Consider the following 12,819-nt stretch of genomic DNA (forward strand, 5'->3'; position numbering starts at 1 on the left):
CGGGGATGTAAGATGAGCTGCCCATATCTGGATAAATGGATGTCGATCTGCGGGGGAACCTGGGGAAAGAGGCCGGCTTAAACAGAGTCAGGCAAAACAGCTGATATTTTATGTACAGTAGACGCATCAATGACAGGTCGAATGGTTACATCTAAGCGGTGTCCTCCAAGAACCCCAAGACCCCAAACTAGATAATAGCCGAGAGGAGACGTCTAGGGAGAGACTTCCAAGTCTTTGGCTCTTCTGGAATTTCCTCATCCAACAGAACGATACCAGTCTGAAGATCCATGTCAATAGCCTTGACGTACATTTTCCAATCCCGAGAGTAGACCTTGTATCCAAGGTACAAGGCGAGAATGATGGGACCAGCCAGGAAGGACATGAAGAATGACTCGGCGGCGGGAGGAGAGCCATCAGCGGCCTAAGAAAGTTAGCGATGTAACCCAAGAGTCTAGACCGAGACTACAAATGGGGGGATGACTTACATAAAGGGCCGAGTAGAAAGTGGCCACCAGAGCAAGCACGTTGAGGAAAACACCCAAATAACTACCCCAGACACCAAATGGGGTCTTGTAAGGGATCAGGTTCATGTTAAGTCCTTGAGCGCGCATTCCTGATCTCATTCTTGCGTGAGCGAGGCAAATAGTTCCCCAAACGAAAAGGAACGCGAGACCGGACAAAGCCAAAAGCCAGTCAAATATAGTGCCGCCCTTAGGAGATTCACCAATGTAGGCCAAAAGACCAAAGCCAAGCTGAATGATGACACAGTAAATAGGTCGTCCCTTGCCATCAATGTAGGTAAGGAACTTGGGCGCATGTCCCCTCATAGCCATAGCTTGCATGGTGCGTGTTGAACCAAAGGTACAAGTATTCGCAACGGATAACACGGAGATGGTAATAACCGCGTTGAAGATAGAGGGAAGAACCTTGATACCTGCATCTTGAATGGCCAAGACGAATGGTGAAGCCTTTGTGTTGGCGCCAGAAGCACCAAGAAGTCTCTTATCGTCTGAACGAAGGATTGTTCCTACGATGAAGAGGTTGATGACGTAGAAGAGAGCAATACGCCAAAAGACTTGCTTGGAGGCAGTGGGGACGGATTTACGAGGGTCAGCTGTTTCAGCGGCAGCGAGACCGACCATTTCTGTACCTCCGAAGGCAAAGGCTACGAGTGTCAGTGGAAGTTAAAAGTACAAGGGGAGATACTGACCTGCTACGACAAAGACAGCGCAGAAACCCTTGAAATCGGTAAAAGCACCGGGATCGTGCCAGTATTTTGTTCCGAGGTAGCCTTGATCACCTACACCACCGCAGTTGATGATGATACCAAGGATGATGAAGCCAAGACAGGCAGCGATCTTGATAGCAGAGAGAACAAATTCGACTGAGGGTGTTAGTAGGCGTTGATGATTGGGTCAGCGACTTACCTTCTCCATAACCACGAACACCAAAGATTTGAACAATGGTAAGAGCGACGAGGAAGACGGTAACCCAAACAGCCTAGTGCAGGTTAGCGGATGCCAAGACGCCAAGAGATGCCAAGGTAGATCATGAACCTGAGCCTCAGGGACATACCATATGGATATCATCTCTCCAAAACTCAATAGTCCTGGACGCAGCAATCAATTCGAAGGGTAGAACAGTAAGCCAGGAAAGTGCATATTCCCAACCACAAGCGAATCCCCAAGAAGGATCAACGAAGCGAACAATGTAGGTATAAAAGGCACCGTTAACAGGGTACAAAACTGCCATTTCCGCAAGAGCAAGGTTTGTACACAGCAACATGACACCAATGATGAGGTCTAAACAGTCAGTTATCGGTCGGGTCGATCGGGGAAGGGTCCTTACATCCTACAACAAGTTAGCATAAGCAGTCAATTGAGATGGAGAGGAGTGTTACCAATGACAAGAGCTGCTGGACCACCCTTGTGGAGAGCACTTCCAGAACCGACGAAAAGACCAGCTCCGATAGCACCGCCGATAGCAATCATCTGCATGTGTCGGTTCTGCAGATGACGCTTGAGTTGGCCTTCACCGAGCTCTTCATCGTGAGGGACTTCGACGGTTGTTTCGTCTTTGACTTGGTCTTTGTGGGGGGGTGGTGTTTCCGACATGGTGAAGTCTACAGTATAGAGCACCAGAGTATGAGTAAAGGACAAGAGATTCGGGAATACCCTCGTGTGCTGCGGGCTTCCTGTCTTTATGTGCCAAGACTACAGTATGCAGAGTACCAATCAATCAAGCTTAAGATAAGCTTCGAGACGCTAATGCCGGGGTCTATTCCTCGATTCCAGCATGTCGCCGAAGGAGGGTGGTCTAGAACCTAGTGTGCAACAACCCATGTCTTTACCACCGAGAAACTCAAGCCAAGAAGGAGATCGGCTTGGCCTTCTTGGCTAATCAAGATCTCTTCTCGGCGTGCAGGAATTGCGCATCGTGTTATTATCCTTCGAATTACTCAAGCTATTGGTCAATGATTTGAGCTTGTGATTGCAAAAGGTATGCTTATTTTGTGATCTGACCACCATAACGCGATGGACCTTCTCATCAGGGACAATTTACCGGCCTTTTGTTCCTTCCAACGCCACAGTGTTGTTGCACAGATAGGACTTGCGTTTATTGGGCTAGATTACAGGTTAGACGCTGTGTTTACAGGGGTTTCTGCGCTGTTGGCTTACCCCAGACTGTCAGAGGGAAAGTGCTTTTAACTCGTAATAGCTAGAGTAAAGATTAACAGTTCTTACAGTGCTGGGAGTAGAGTTCTAGAACAATTCTTTAGGATTGCAATGCTGCTGATCAGCGAATGGTAGTGTGTTTGTTATCGCTGGTAGCTTCAATGTTACAATCGGGGATGCTTTACCTACCGGATTAGGCAGGTGGTTAACCGTCTGCAGATAAGCTGGTGCCGGGCATCCGGGCCAATTGAGATGATAAGATATCATATTGGGACAATGTTCGTAATTTAGGATTCATTTTGGAACATTAGAATCTAGATGCTTATTTCAGACGGAAAGCTCTAATCACCTGCAGTAAGGATGTAATTATTCCCTGTTGCGGTAGAGTGTCTGCAATGCTTATAAAACTGTGTTATGAATAGGTAAGATCCCAGTAACTTTACTTCAATGCCTTTACAGCTTAATAAGCAGTTTACAGTGAAATAGAGACCTATTGCAATATATAACGGTAACTTAATTATTTACCTGTAATAATATAGAAGGTTCAGGCTGCCCGTATGAGCGATGTCATGCAGCTGCGCGTCCAATGAAGCAGGTTGGATCTGCTCGGTCTAATCCAGTGAAAATCAAGAACCTGGTAACATCCATCTCAGCTCTGTAACTGCTGTTTGTGGCAATTTCACAAGTTCTCTGCCCAATTCAGACGACTAAAGTCCGTAGGAGATTGAGTGGCGTTGCTAGAGTCCGATACGTGCGGCGTGGTTTGAGTTGGTGTCGTTGAAAAGCCCGATAAGCGGCATGTGACCCTACGGGCTACGTTACAGTTGTACTGAGCTCTGGACTTGAGCAACCTCGGCTCTTCCGTTCCAGAGCTTGAGCTGTATAAATAAGGCGAAATGAGGCACTCAGAGATACGAAGCGTTAGTTCGAGCTTACAAGTACTAATTGAAGGTATCCGATGCTACTGTATTATTAAGAGATCATTTGCAATATGGTAAATGTTTAGTTTCAACCTTTATTTTACGTTGACTTTACTGTAGTCTTGGAACCACTGTAAGCCGGAGTTAATACACTTAGATAAAAGCACTTTAATTCCTCGGGCTATGGTATATAAAGTCTAATGGTTCCTGGGTAATAAGAAAAGGAATTAATTAATATTAATCTGCCAGACGCTACCTGCTAGTATCGACTTCATGAACAACCTCTATCCCATCCTCTGCTGCTACAGGCCGCTGCCTCACCACTGTATCATTTGTCTTACTTCCCATGGGAATCGATTCCGACAAAGTAGCACTGCCTTGAGTCCTTCGGAAATACTTCTTACGATAACAAAAGATACCAGCGGCAATGAAGATAAGTCCAAACACGACACCTATAGCTATCCCCGCTATAACTCCGTTGGATAGGTCCTTCTTACCCGGATTAGCCTCTGTGGTCGTAGTGCTTGCGGCGGCTGGCTCTGCGTCGGAGGTAGTTGAGATCGAGGTTGTGGTTGGAATCGAAAGAGATTTGTCTACGTCAACAAAGGTGGATATAGTGAAGTTTGGATATTTCTGTCCTTCGTAGGTAAAGTCTACACTCGAAACTCTCGTTGGGGGTAAGGATGCGCATCGGTAATCGCGGACGCCTCTAGGGAAAGCGTACGTTCGACAATATGGAAGAGTATCGTTGGTGCTAAGTGATATCCGTCAGTGATCTGAATGAAGGAAAGTGGGTTTTATAAACTCACCATAGCAGGTTGTAAGTATTACTAACGCAATCATCTTCGCACAAATTTGGATCAAGAGCCTCATCCCTCGCCAAGCACTTGGTATGAGCGATCCCAGTCGTCTCCCCATCGATTTCGCATGCGAGGTACTTGAAGGACTCCAGCTCCCATAAACACCTGTTCTTATTCTCGCAGGTGATTGGAATTTGCACTGAGCCGGAGAGGTAGCCGCATACTGAGTCGGAGGCGTATGTTATCGTATAGGTAGGGATATCATCGGCCCTGATTCGTAGATCGGCTACTTCTGGAGCCAGAGTAGGCGAAGAATGATCGTAGCCCGCTACAATATTTGTTGTTGGTAGGGGATAGGCAATAAAACGAGCAGCCACAGTTAAATAAAGTGTGGCGCATATCAGCCACGTCGGCGACATAGAAGAGTTCATTCTCTTAGCAGCAAATAATAAAGAATAACAAGGAAGGAGCGAGGAAAAAGGTTTGAGGGACCGTTAGATATCCTATTATAAGCAGGGAGGAGATAACCCACCAGATTGATAAGGCAGAACGAGGCAGCCACTACCACCTGCCGTGCTTAAGCCTCAGTGACGTGGGACGAATGGATGCTCGGTGGCTTGCAGCGGGTGAGGCTATTGAGACAATAGCGCTACGCCAAGGCAGTTAATTGGCGGTTTGGGGGAACGAGGCTCACTGGAAAGGTGATAGAGTGTCTCAGCGATACAGGTGACGAGTTGACTGTGTGTCTTAGGTCTAGAGTAGTTTAAAAACAGGATTTCATCATACGATGGTGTTTGAGCCTCGTTTCATAGTAAATACACTTCAATTAACAGTCTTCACACTATCTTACATAAAGCCTCCTAAATCATCTAAGAAAGATTTCCAGTACTGTACCCCTTCTTAATATCCTCCCTCCAAGCACTCCTCTCAATCTCCGAAACACCAGGTCCCTTATAAACACTGCCATAAAGCCCCGTAGCCCAACTCTTTCCATCCTTAGCAGCCTCTGTCTCTCCATGCTCCTTAACATACTTCTTTGAAGTATAGTTTCTTCGGTACCACTTTCCATAGGTGAGAAGGTAGTATAGTCTGAAACAGAGGAATGCGAATTTGTCGTTCTCGAGATCTTCGGGATATGTTGCACCGAGGTCAACTGCGGCTGCTATACCGGACATGACGGCGACTTCGTGAGCGTTGACGAGAGTCCAGGATGCTGCGAAGCGGGTGTGGTTCTTTGCGTTGAGGAACATCATCCATGGGACGACGAAGAGGTAGTGCGTGTAGCTGTGGCAGAGTTGATGCCACCAGTCTTTGCGAATAATTTTATCTTCGGCAATCTCGTTGTCGCTCCACAAATGGCTGTCTCTGTCCTTGTTGAGATAGATAGTCTGGAAAATATGCTGCTCGAAAGGAACCTTTTCGGGAAACTGGCTTTGGTAATTGGTGCAGTCGAAACACATCTCCAGTTTGGACTTATCCTCGGGATACATCTTGATGTAATACATAGGTCGATACTCGGTCCTTGCAAAGTTGAGACGAGAAGTTTGGTCTGTTCCGTTGACGTTGGCAACAGCGAGGTCGTCCCGGTAGAAGTTTTCGTAGTGTTTCTTCATGTATTCCGCATCGTTGTGGGTGATTGTGATATCATCACTGAATTTGGCTGATCCAAGAACCCTCTTCTCCTTCCAGCTGGCAGTCTTTCCGAGGACGCGCTTAGCGGTATCGGCAAGGCAGCAAAGAACCAATTCATCGTATCTTTCTTCTCCGACGGGTGCATCAGGGTCTCCTCCAGCTGGGTTGTGGTGGTCTGGCATAGGTGTTCTGGGCTTGAGCCTGACGACGACACCATGTTTGTTTCGCTGAACAATCTCTGTTAACTCAGTCGAGAGTCTGACAGTGACTCCTCTTGAGATCAGATCCTTTCTCCAGGTTTCATAAAACTCTGAGAATTTAGGAAATACAATCATGGGCGGTTTATTGCTCACGACAGTATTCTTGTCAGAAGGATACCACATTCCATAAGTCGGCGAAGTACAGAGTCGTTCAAACATGATAGCAGGAACTCGAGGTGTTTCGTTTCCAGTACCGAGGAACAAAGCCGTCATGGGGAGTGCAATCGTGTTTGTAAATTCCTCCGAGAAGAAAAACATTTTAAACACGAGCTTCAGGGGGAGGAGAGCAAAGAATATTTCGAACCAGCGCATAAACTTGAGAAGAGTGGTAAGACGCCGAACTTCCTTTTCATGACGGACAAGAAGTTCAGTAGGAAACACATTGTTCCAGAAAGTATCGTCTTTGCCGAAGGATACGTGAAGTTCACAAGGATCCGCATGATAACCCTGGCGATTGAACATGGTGACGGTGTGGTGGAAGATGTAAGAACCTCCCTGTACACCTTGATTGCACCATGAAGCTCCATGGCGTTCTTTGTCGATGGGAATGGAAAAGGCTTGACCACCGCAGTAATCGACTGCATCAATGACGGTAACGTCGAATTTATCCGGATGTTCTGAAAGATGATGCGCTGTAGACATGCTGAAGAAGTCAGTAAAAGCATCAACGCGTTTCAATTTACATACCCAGCTGCACCAGCTCCTACAACAAGAACACGCTTCCGGGCATTGCCCTTGCTTTCACCGTTCTGAGCCATGAGTGCTTCGATGTCTGTATTGTTCTGCGACATGTATTCTCACGATGATTGAAGTCTGAGAGATCAGATCATTCTTGGCCGTGGGGCTTCATTGACTAAATGTTTCCATAAATTAAAAGTCATGACGGGCTTGACTTTAATTGCTGACGTCAATGACTCTAGTGGAACTGGGATCTTCCGATTTGGGAATGGAGCTTGGTTTTAGCACCGATCGTGACGCGCTATCGTTACGCGCTAATTTTGGAGATCTAGGGTGGGATCGATCTTAATTATCGACGCGTGATTTCTGACAGAATGAGGGTCAAAGAATGCTGTTTTAATATTTGTTATAGGTAGTTGAATTAATGCGCTATAAAAAGCTATAGATCAATTAATGAGCCTTTAACAGTTTTACTCTATTGAAGTTTTCTAATGAGCAGGTACTTTAAAACAATTACAGACTGTAAATCCATTAATAGTAACGGTCCTGGCCTAAAAGTACTGGTTTCAATGACATTTTCTGTAGGGTAGAATCTACAGTAAGTGTATTTCATAACACAAACCTTCTACTGTATTTATATAGCAGCTATATCACTGTAAATTTTAATAGAAGAGACAGTAATAGGTTTATTATAGGCTAACAATCTTAGTACCCTGGGATCTCACTAATGTCCCGTACATTAATTTCCTGCTTCCCATTAACCTCCCTCCTAAACGAAGCACTAGCAGGATACACTAGAAGCATTAGTATATTTCTCTCAACCGTACAGACAACTTACATATCCTTCTCAATCGATTAGCACTTCCCAAAGGCTGAAAGCTCACAAGTCCATGCCAAGGATCAACCCTTAAGTGATCAACCCAGAACCTATTCGTCTCCTCATTCCAACTCTCTTGCTGCGGAAGGCGGACCTTTGCAACAATCTGGAATGGGTATTTCTCAGAGTCCCATTCTGAACCTGCGTATTCGACAGGTTGGTCGGTGAGGTTCTCTAGGAGCTGCACCTGGAAAACATACTCTGCTTCGTTGTCTCGGTAGAAATCGCGCAACCATTCGTGAAGAACGCCGTCGGGTTTGGTATCCACGGTTTCCTCACCTCGTTTCTGCTGTGCTGTGGTATTGGGGACGAGCCTATACTTGACTACATAATCGCCGTAGCGATATGCAGTCTGTGAGTAGAACGTAATAGACTCCAAATGCTGATTCGGAACTTGGTTTCGTGCTTACTGAAGTTCCTTATCTGAACGTTCCTCAATCTTGGACTCTTGTTCCTTGGTATTATAGCCATACTTGAGACGAAGATCAAGAATCTCTTTGGTAGTTTTCGCATCAGCTAGATCAAGCGCAGGAGTACTGTTGAATTCAATGTCCTGAGTAGGAAAGTCTCTGCCAGCATCAAACATTTCGCCTTGGACGTTAAAGACCTTCATAGCCAGTCCTCGAGGCTGAGGGATGCGGTCCTGGAAGGTTAGTCAAGGTCTTTTTGAGAGGGGGTAGCTTACATCGAGCTTTGGATCACTTGGCTCAGAGCTATAGCGACAGATAATAGGATACTCGCCAGCATGTGAGAAGAGTTCCGTCTGTTTCAAATGCATCGGTAAATCATCAGACACTATCAAGCTACTCTAACAATTCCCTGTGTCCTAGCATGCGTTCCTCCAAAGCAATGTCCATTCTCTTTATAAAAACGTCTCTGCGTTTCATTGATCTTGTCAACGACATCTTTAATATCCTGCTCTTCGTTTTCTGGAACTTCTTCAACGCCCTCAGCGTCCCAGTGGATATAATATCGGTCTGACATAACCCCCTGTTCTTTAAAATTATCTGTTTAATAGTGTTATAGAGAAAAGGTCTGTTTAGAAGGGGAATTTATAAACCTATGACGATGAATATCTTATGACGTGGGCTATTTTTAAAAGAGGATTTATTTTTCGCGTTCATTAGTTGATTTTAGCGTGGAGATTACCGTGCGTCTAGTTAGATCCCGATGGAGATGCCGATCGGATCTATCCATCAGACTTTCTTTTCTTTACTTGGATTTATTAAAATATATAATACTCAATGTAATTAATTAAAATAGCGTAGAGAAAGGTTACATATTGTAATATCCCGATCTCATAATATATTTAATAAGATAATCCATCCATCTGAAAGCAATGTCTTCTTACTCTTCCATCGTCACCTTTGCGTCTTTGTTTCGGACTAGACCGAAACCAACATCCCACGCTCTCTCCGGAACCAAATCTCCTGCCGTAAATGCTCTATCCGGCTAAAGCGAAAAACACCAAAAGATAAAGCTGCATTTGTTTGCTGACATGGTTGTTTCTCTCCGAACCAATCACACCCATGTCTCGTCCACCCCGAATACCCAACCCATGACATCAACGATCCTAATGATGAGTCTGTCTGTGTGACTGGAATTGTGGTTTTTAGATAAAACATTGCAGATCTGTCTGACATTAGATAGACTGCTGATCCCCCGCCATTCCATTGCTACCGTTACACAAATATCTTCCCCTCCTCCTCCTCCTCCTCCTTGAACACCTAGTTGAAACGCGTGGTGTATTTACTGTAGTCACTACCGACGTAGCTGTTCTACGACTACCGCCGACATGCCATCATCAACTAAATTCTCAAGAGACACCCTCCCCGAGTACCCCGTCAACAACCTCATGCATGGCCTAGAAGGTCTATCCCTCTACGAGAAAAAATGCGTCCTAATCAACCGCGAAATCGACCGTCAAGGCATGGGCAAATACCAATGGTATATCTGGTCCCTCTGCGGTTTTGGATACCTTCTCGATCTTCTCTGGGCTCAAGCTTTCGGTCTTGTTCTAGGGCCGTTGCAGCAGGAGCTTGGGTTTGGGGATGATGAGTCGGGGAATATTTCTACCAGCTTTAATGCTGGTCTTACAGCTGGAGCTTTCGTTTGGGGATTCATGGCGGATATTATTGGTGAGAATATGTTGAGTTTGTCGGTGATGAATTGTGCTAATGATTGCAGGTCGACGTTGGGCTTTTAATTTGACGTGTTTGATCTCGAGTATCTTTGGACTTTGTCTTGGTGCTTCGAATAATTATAACACCTTTTTGGTCTTGACAGCTTTTGTCGGATTTGGTGTTGGTGGAAATATCCCTATTGACACCACTATTACTCTTGAGTTTATTCCTCAAGTATGTCGTCCTCTCTCTATTATCGTTCTCTTCTAACACTTCCAGAACAAACGATTCCTTTTGGCCTGTTTATCAGTCTTCCAACCTATCGGAGTCGTCATCTGCAGCGCCATCGCCTTCGGCTTCATCCCCGTCTACGCCTGCTCTCCCAATTTCTCCGAACCAGACCCTTTAATCTCCTGCAACAACGCCTCAGCTGGTCAAAACTGCTGTTCAAAGGGTGATAACATGGGCTGGCGCTATCTCCTCTTCACCATCGGCGGAATCACTCTTCTGATCTTTATTCTTCGCTTTTTCGTCTTCAACTTCCGCGAAACACCAAAGTATCTTGTCTACCGCGGTCGAGACGAGGAAGCTATCAACACACTGCAGCACATGGCTGATGTTAACAAGACAGAGTGTGGTTTGACGACTGAGATGTTTGAGTCTCTTACGAGTGATGACAGCTCTGTTAGCGGTGATAGTGCTACTCCTGCTCTTGGAGCGGGTAAGAAGCAACTTAATCTTAAGTGGTCTAAGAAGGTGAAGTTGGAGATGCAGCGATACAAGATGTTGTTTTCTTCCGCCAAGATGACTCGTCTGACTATTCTCGTCTGGTTGACGTATATCATGGATTACTGGGGTTTCACTGTTGCTGGTAAGTCACCCGCAGTCAACTCTTAACTCGTATACTAACTCTTTAGGCTTCTACCTCCCAAGTATCCTCGCTTTAAAGAACGGCGCTGCATCAGTGAGTCTCACATCAACATACGCAGCCTACATCTACACCTACGCCCCAGGAATAGTAGGAGTCCTTCTCGGTGCAACCCTCTACCGTATTCCCGCCGTCGGCCGAAAATGGACAATGGTTCTCTCATCCGCCCTAATGGGAATATCCATCATCCTCTTCTCAACAGTCGACACCCGTGCAAAGAACGAAGGACTCTTTACCATGGAGTATTTCTTCCAGTCCATGTTCAACGCTGTTCTCTACGGATGGACACCTGAAGCTTTCCCTGCTCCTATCAGAGGTACAGCTTGTGGTCTTGCGGGTTTCTGGGGTAGGTTGTTTGGTATTGTTAGTCCGTTGATTGCGCAGCACTTGTATGGACGGTCCACTGGAGAGAATGGGCAGGGTGATATTAATAGTGTTTTGTATCTGGCCGGTGGTGTTATGTTGGGTTGCGTTATTACCACGGCTTTGTTGCCGAATGATATGATGGAGACTAGGGATGAGAGGTCATGAATGAGATCAGGGATGTGGAAAGTATACGAGTTTGATGGTATTTCATAGAATATTGGATGTTTCTTTCATAGAATACACGACATAGCGTTGGAGTTTCTTCTACAAAAAGCAACAATTTAACCCATATCTAATTTATTCTTAAATGCATGAAATATCTGTTCTAACTGTATTTAATCCTCGCTCTGATGATACGCAGGAAGCTTAAACAACTTCTTCGCATTATCCTTTCCAATCTTTCTCTTATCATCCTCATTAATAGTCAACGCATCGTACCACGTACAAGCGTCAGAGAAGTTCTCAAAAGGATAATCAATCGAGAACAAAATCCTATCAGCTCCAACCTCTTCCATACAGAACTTTAAGGTTGGTGTAGAAAAGTGTCCACTGGTGGTGATCCACAGGTTTCTGGCAAAGTATTCCCTGATGGTCAACTTGCATGATAGACCGAGAGGCTTCTTGATGTCTTCGAACCAATGGTTGATGCGCCACATATCGAAGGGGATGTGTTCACCCAAATGACCGAGAACGACTTGGAGCTTGGGGTGGCGGTCGAAAACGCCGTTTGTGACCATACCCAAGGCGTGAAGGCTGACGCCGTGGGCGAAACTTAGAGGAGGGCCGATGAGCCAGCTTCGCTTTGCCCAGAGCTTCTCGTGGATGGTGCCTGTGGGGTTTCGGGGGTGGAGATAGAATGGGATGTCGAGGTCTGTAACTGTTGACCAGAAAACATCCCATTCAGGACCATCGTAGAAGACCATATCGTCGCCATCAGGACCAGCTCTTTGGGTGTCGTTAACAAGAGCACCCTTGAAGCCGTACTTTGTAACAACACGACGGAGCTCCTCAGCAGCTTCCTTAGGGTCGTGCATAGAGAGGGTACTGTCAAGTTAGTAAAGAACAATTAATCTGAGGAATAGACTTACGCCATAGCACCCAGTCGATCGGGGTGGGGCTTGATAGCCTCAGCGATATAATCGTTGACCTCAACAGCTAAAGCCTGAGCTTCCTTGGGGTCCCAGACATCTTGAACACCAGGAGCTGTGTATGAAAGAAGGGTATAACCGACGCCATGCTCATCCATGTACTTGATGCGCTTATCTGTAATGTCGTTGATCTCTTCTGCATGCCTATCAGGGTCGGTAGCAAAGAGACCAGCCCACCAGCGAGTGCGCTCCTTGAAGCGAGGGAGAGCAAAGGCTTCTTCTAGAGCGACTTTTCCGAACATTTTGATGATGTGATGAGTGATTGAGGTTGATAGAGATAGTTTATTGAGATGGATTGTTTAGAGATAATGGGTGATATATATTCTCCTCAACTAATACCCCTTCCTTCCTCCGAGACTGCCGTACGGGTGATGCACCCCCGCAAAGGGAATGCAGCGGATAACGCACTTTC

General features: G+C 45.8%; 5 protein-coding genes across 5 annotated transcripts; 1 reads left to right on the plus strand and 4 right to left on the minus strand.

Annotated features, from left to right (window-relative positions):
* Positions 1 to 71: 71 nt before the first annotated feature.
* B0J16DRAFT_346273 (amino acid permease/ SLC12A domain-containing protein) lies at positions 72 to 2,166 on the minus strand. Its single transcript, XM_046128423.1, is given in 7 exon segments — positions 72 to 421; positions 486 to 1,165; positions 1,211 to 1,384; positions 1,428 to 1,500; positions 1,576 to 1,802; positions 1,884 to 1,885; positions 1,900 to 2,166. 7 exon segments carry the CDS (start codon positions 2,112 to 2,114, stop codon positions 188 to 190), a joined length of 1,605 nt encoding a protein of 534 aa, XP_045979679.1. The 5' UTR covers positions 2,115 to 2,166; the 3' UTR covers positions 72 to 187.
* Positions 2,167 to 3,823: 1,657 nt separating this feature from the next.
* On the minus strand, positions 3,824 to 4,855 carry B0J16DRAFT_346274 (uncharacterized protein). Its single transcript, XM_046128424.1, has 2 exons — positions 4,405 to 4,855; positions 3,824 to 4,349 (listed from the first exon to the last, which is right to left on the minus strand). Exons 1-2 carry the CDS (start codon positions 4,824 to 4,826, stop codon positions 3,848 to 3,850), a joined length of 924 nt encoding a protein of 307 aa, XP_045979680.1. The 5' UTR covers positions 4,827 to 4,855; the 3' UTR covers positions 3,824 to 3,847.
* A 374-nt stretch (positions 4,856 to 5,229) lies between these two features.
* Positions 5,230 to 8,428, minus strand: B0J16DRAFT_364051 (uncharacterized protein; the record flags this gene model as incomplete). The annotated part of the gene is made up of 4 exons (XM_046129916.1): positions 5,230 to 6,930; positions 6,975 to 7,069; positions 7,850 to 7,892; positions 8,253 to 8,428. The coding sequence occupies 4 exons, from the start codon at positions 8,426 to 8,428 to the stop codon at positions 5,265 to 5,267; spliced, it is 1,980 nt and encodes a 659-aa protein (XP_045979681.1). The 3' UTR covers positions 5,230 to 5,264.
* Positions 8,429 to 9,637: 1,209 nt separating this feature from the next.
* On the plus strand, positions 9,638 to 11,482 carry B0J16DRAFT_416809 (major facilitator superfamily domain-containing protein; the record flags this gene model as incomplete). The annotated part of the gene is made up of 4 exons (XM_046133631.1): positions 9,638 to 9,980; positions 10,030 to 10,199; positions 10,245 to 10,836; positions 10,883 to 11,482. The coding sequence occupies 4 exons, from the start codon at positions 9,638 to 9,640 to the stop codon at positions 11,422 to 11,424; spliced, it is 1,647 nt and encodes a 548-aa protein (XP_045979682.1). The 3' UTR covers positions 11,425 to 11,482.
* A 43-nt stretch (positions 11,483 to 11,525) lies between these two features.
* B0J16DRAFT_374192 (uncharacterized protein) lies at positions 11,526 to 12,768 on the minus strand. Its single transcript, XM_046130592.1, has 2 exons — positions 12,348 to 12,768; positions 11,526 to 12,303 (listed from the first exon to the last, which is right to left on the minus strand). The coding sequence occupies exons 1-2, from the start codon at positions 12,647 to 12,649 to the stop codon at positions 11,595 to 11,597; spliced, it is 1,011 nt and encodes a 336-aa protein (XP_045979683.1). The 5' UTR covers positions 12,650 to 12,768; the 3' UTR covers positions 11,526 to 11,594.
* Positions 12,769 to 12,819: the final 51 nt, after the last annotated feature.

The sequence above is a fragment of the Fusarium flagelliforme genome (assembly GCF_020744385.1).
Source record: "Fusarium flagelliforme strain FIESC 12 MPI-CAGE-AA-0113 chromosome Unknown B0J16scaffold_6, whole genome shotgun sequence".
In the NCBI taxonomy this organism is placed as follows: Eukaryota; Fungi; Ascomycota; class Sordariomycetes; order Hypocreales; family Nectriaceae; genus Fusarium; species Fusarium flagelliforme.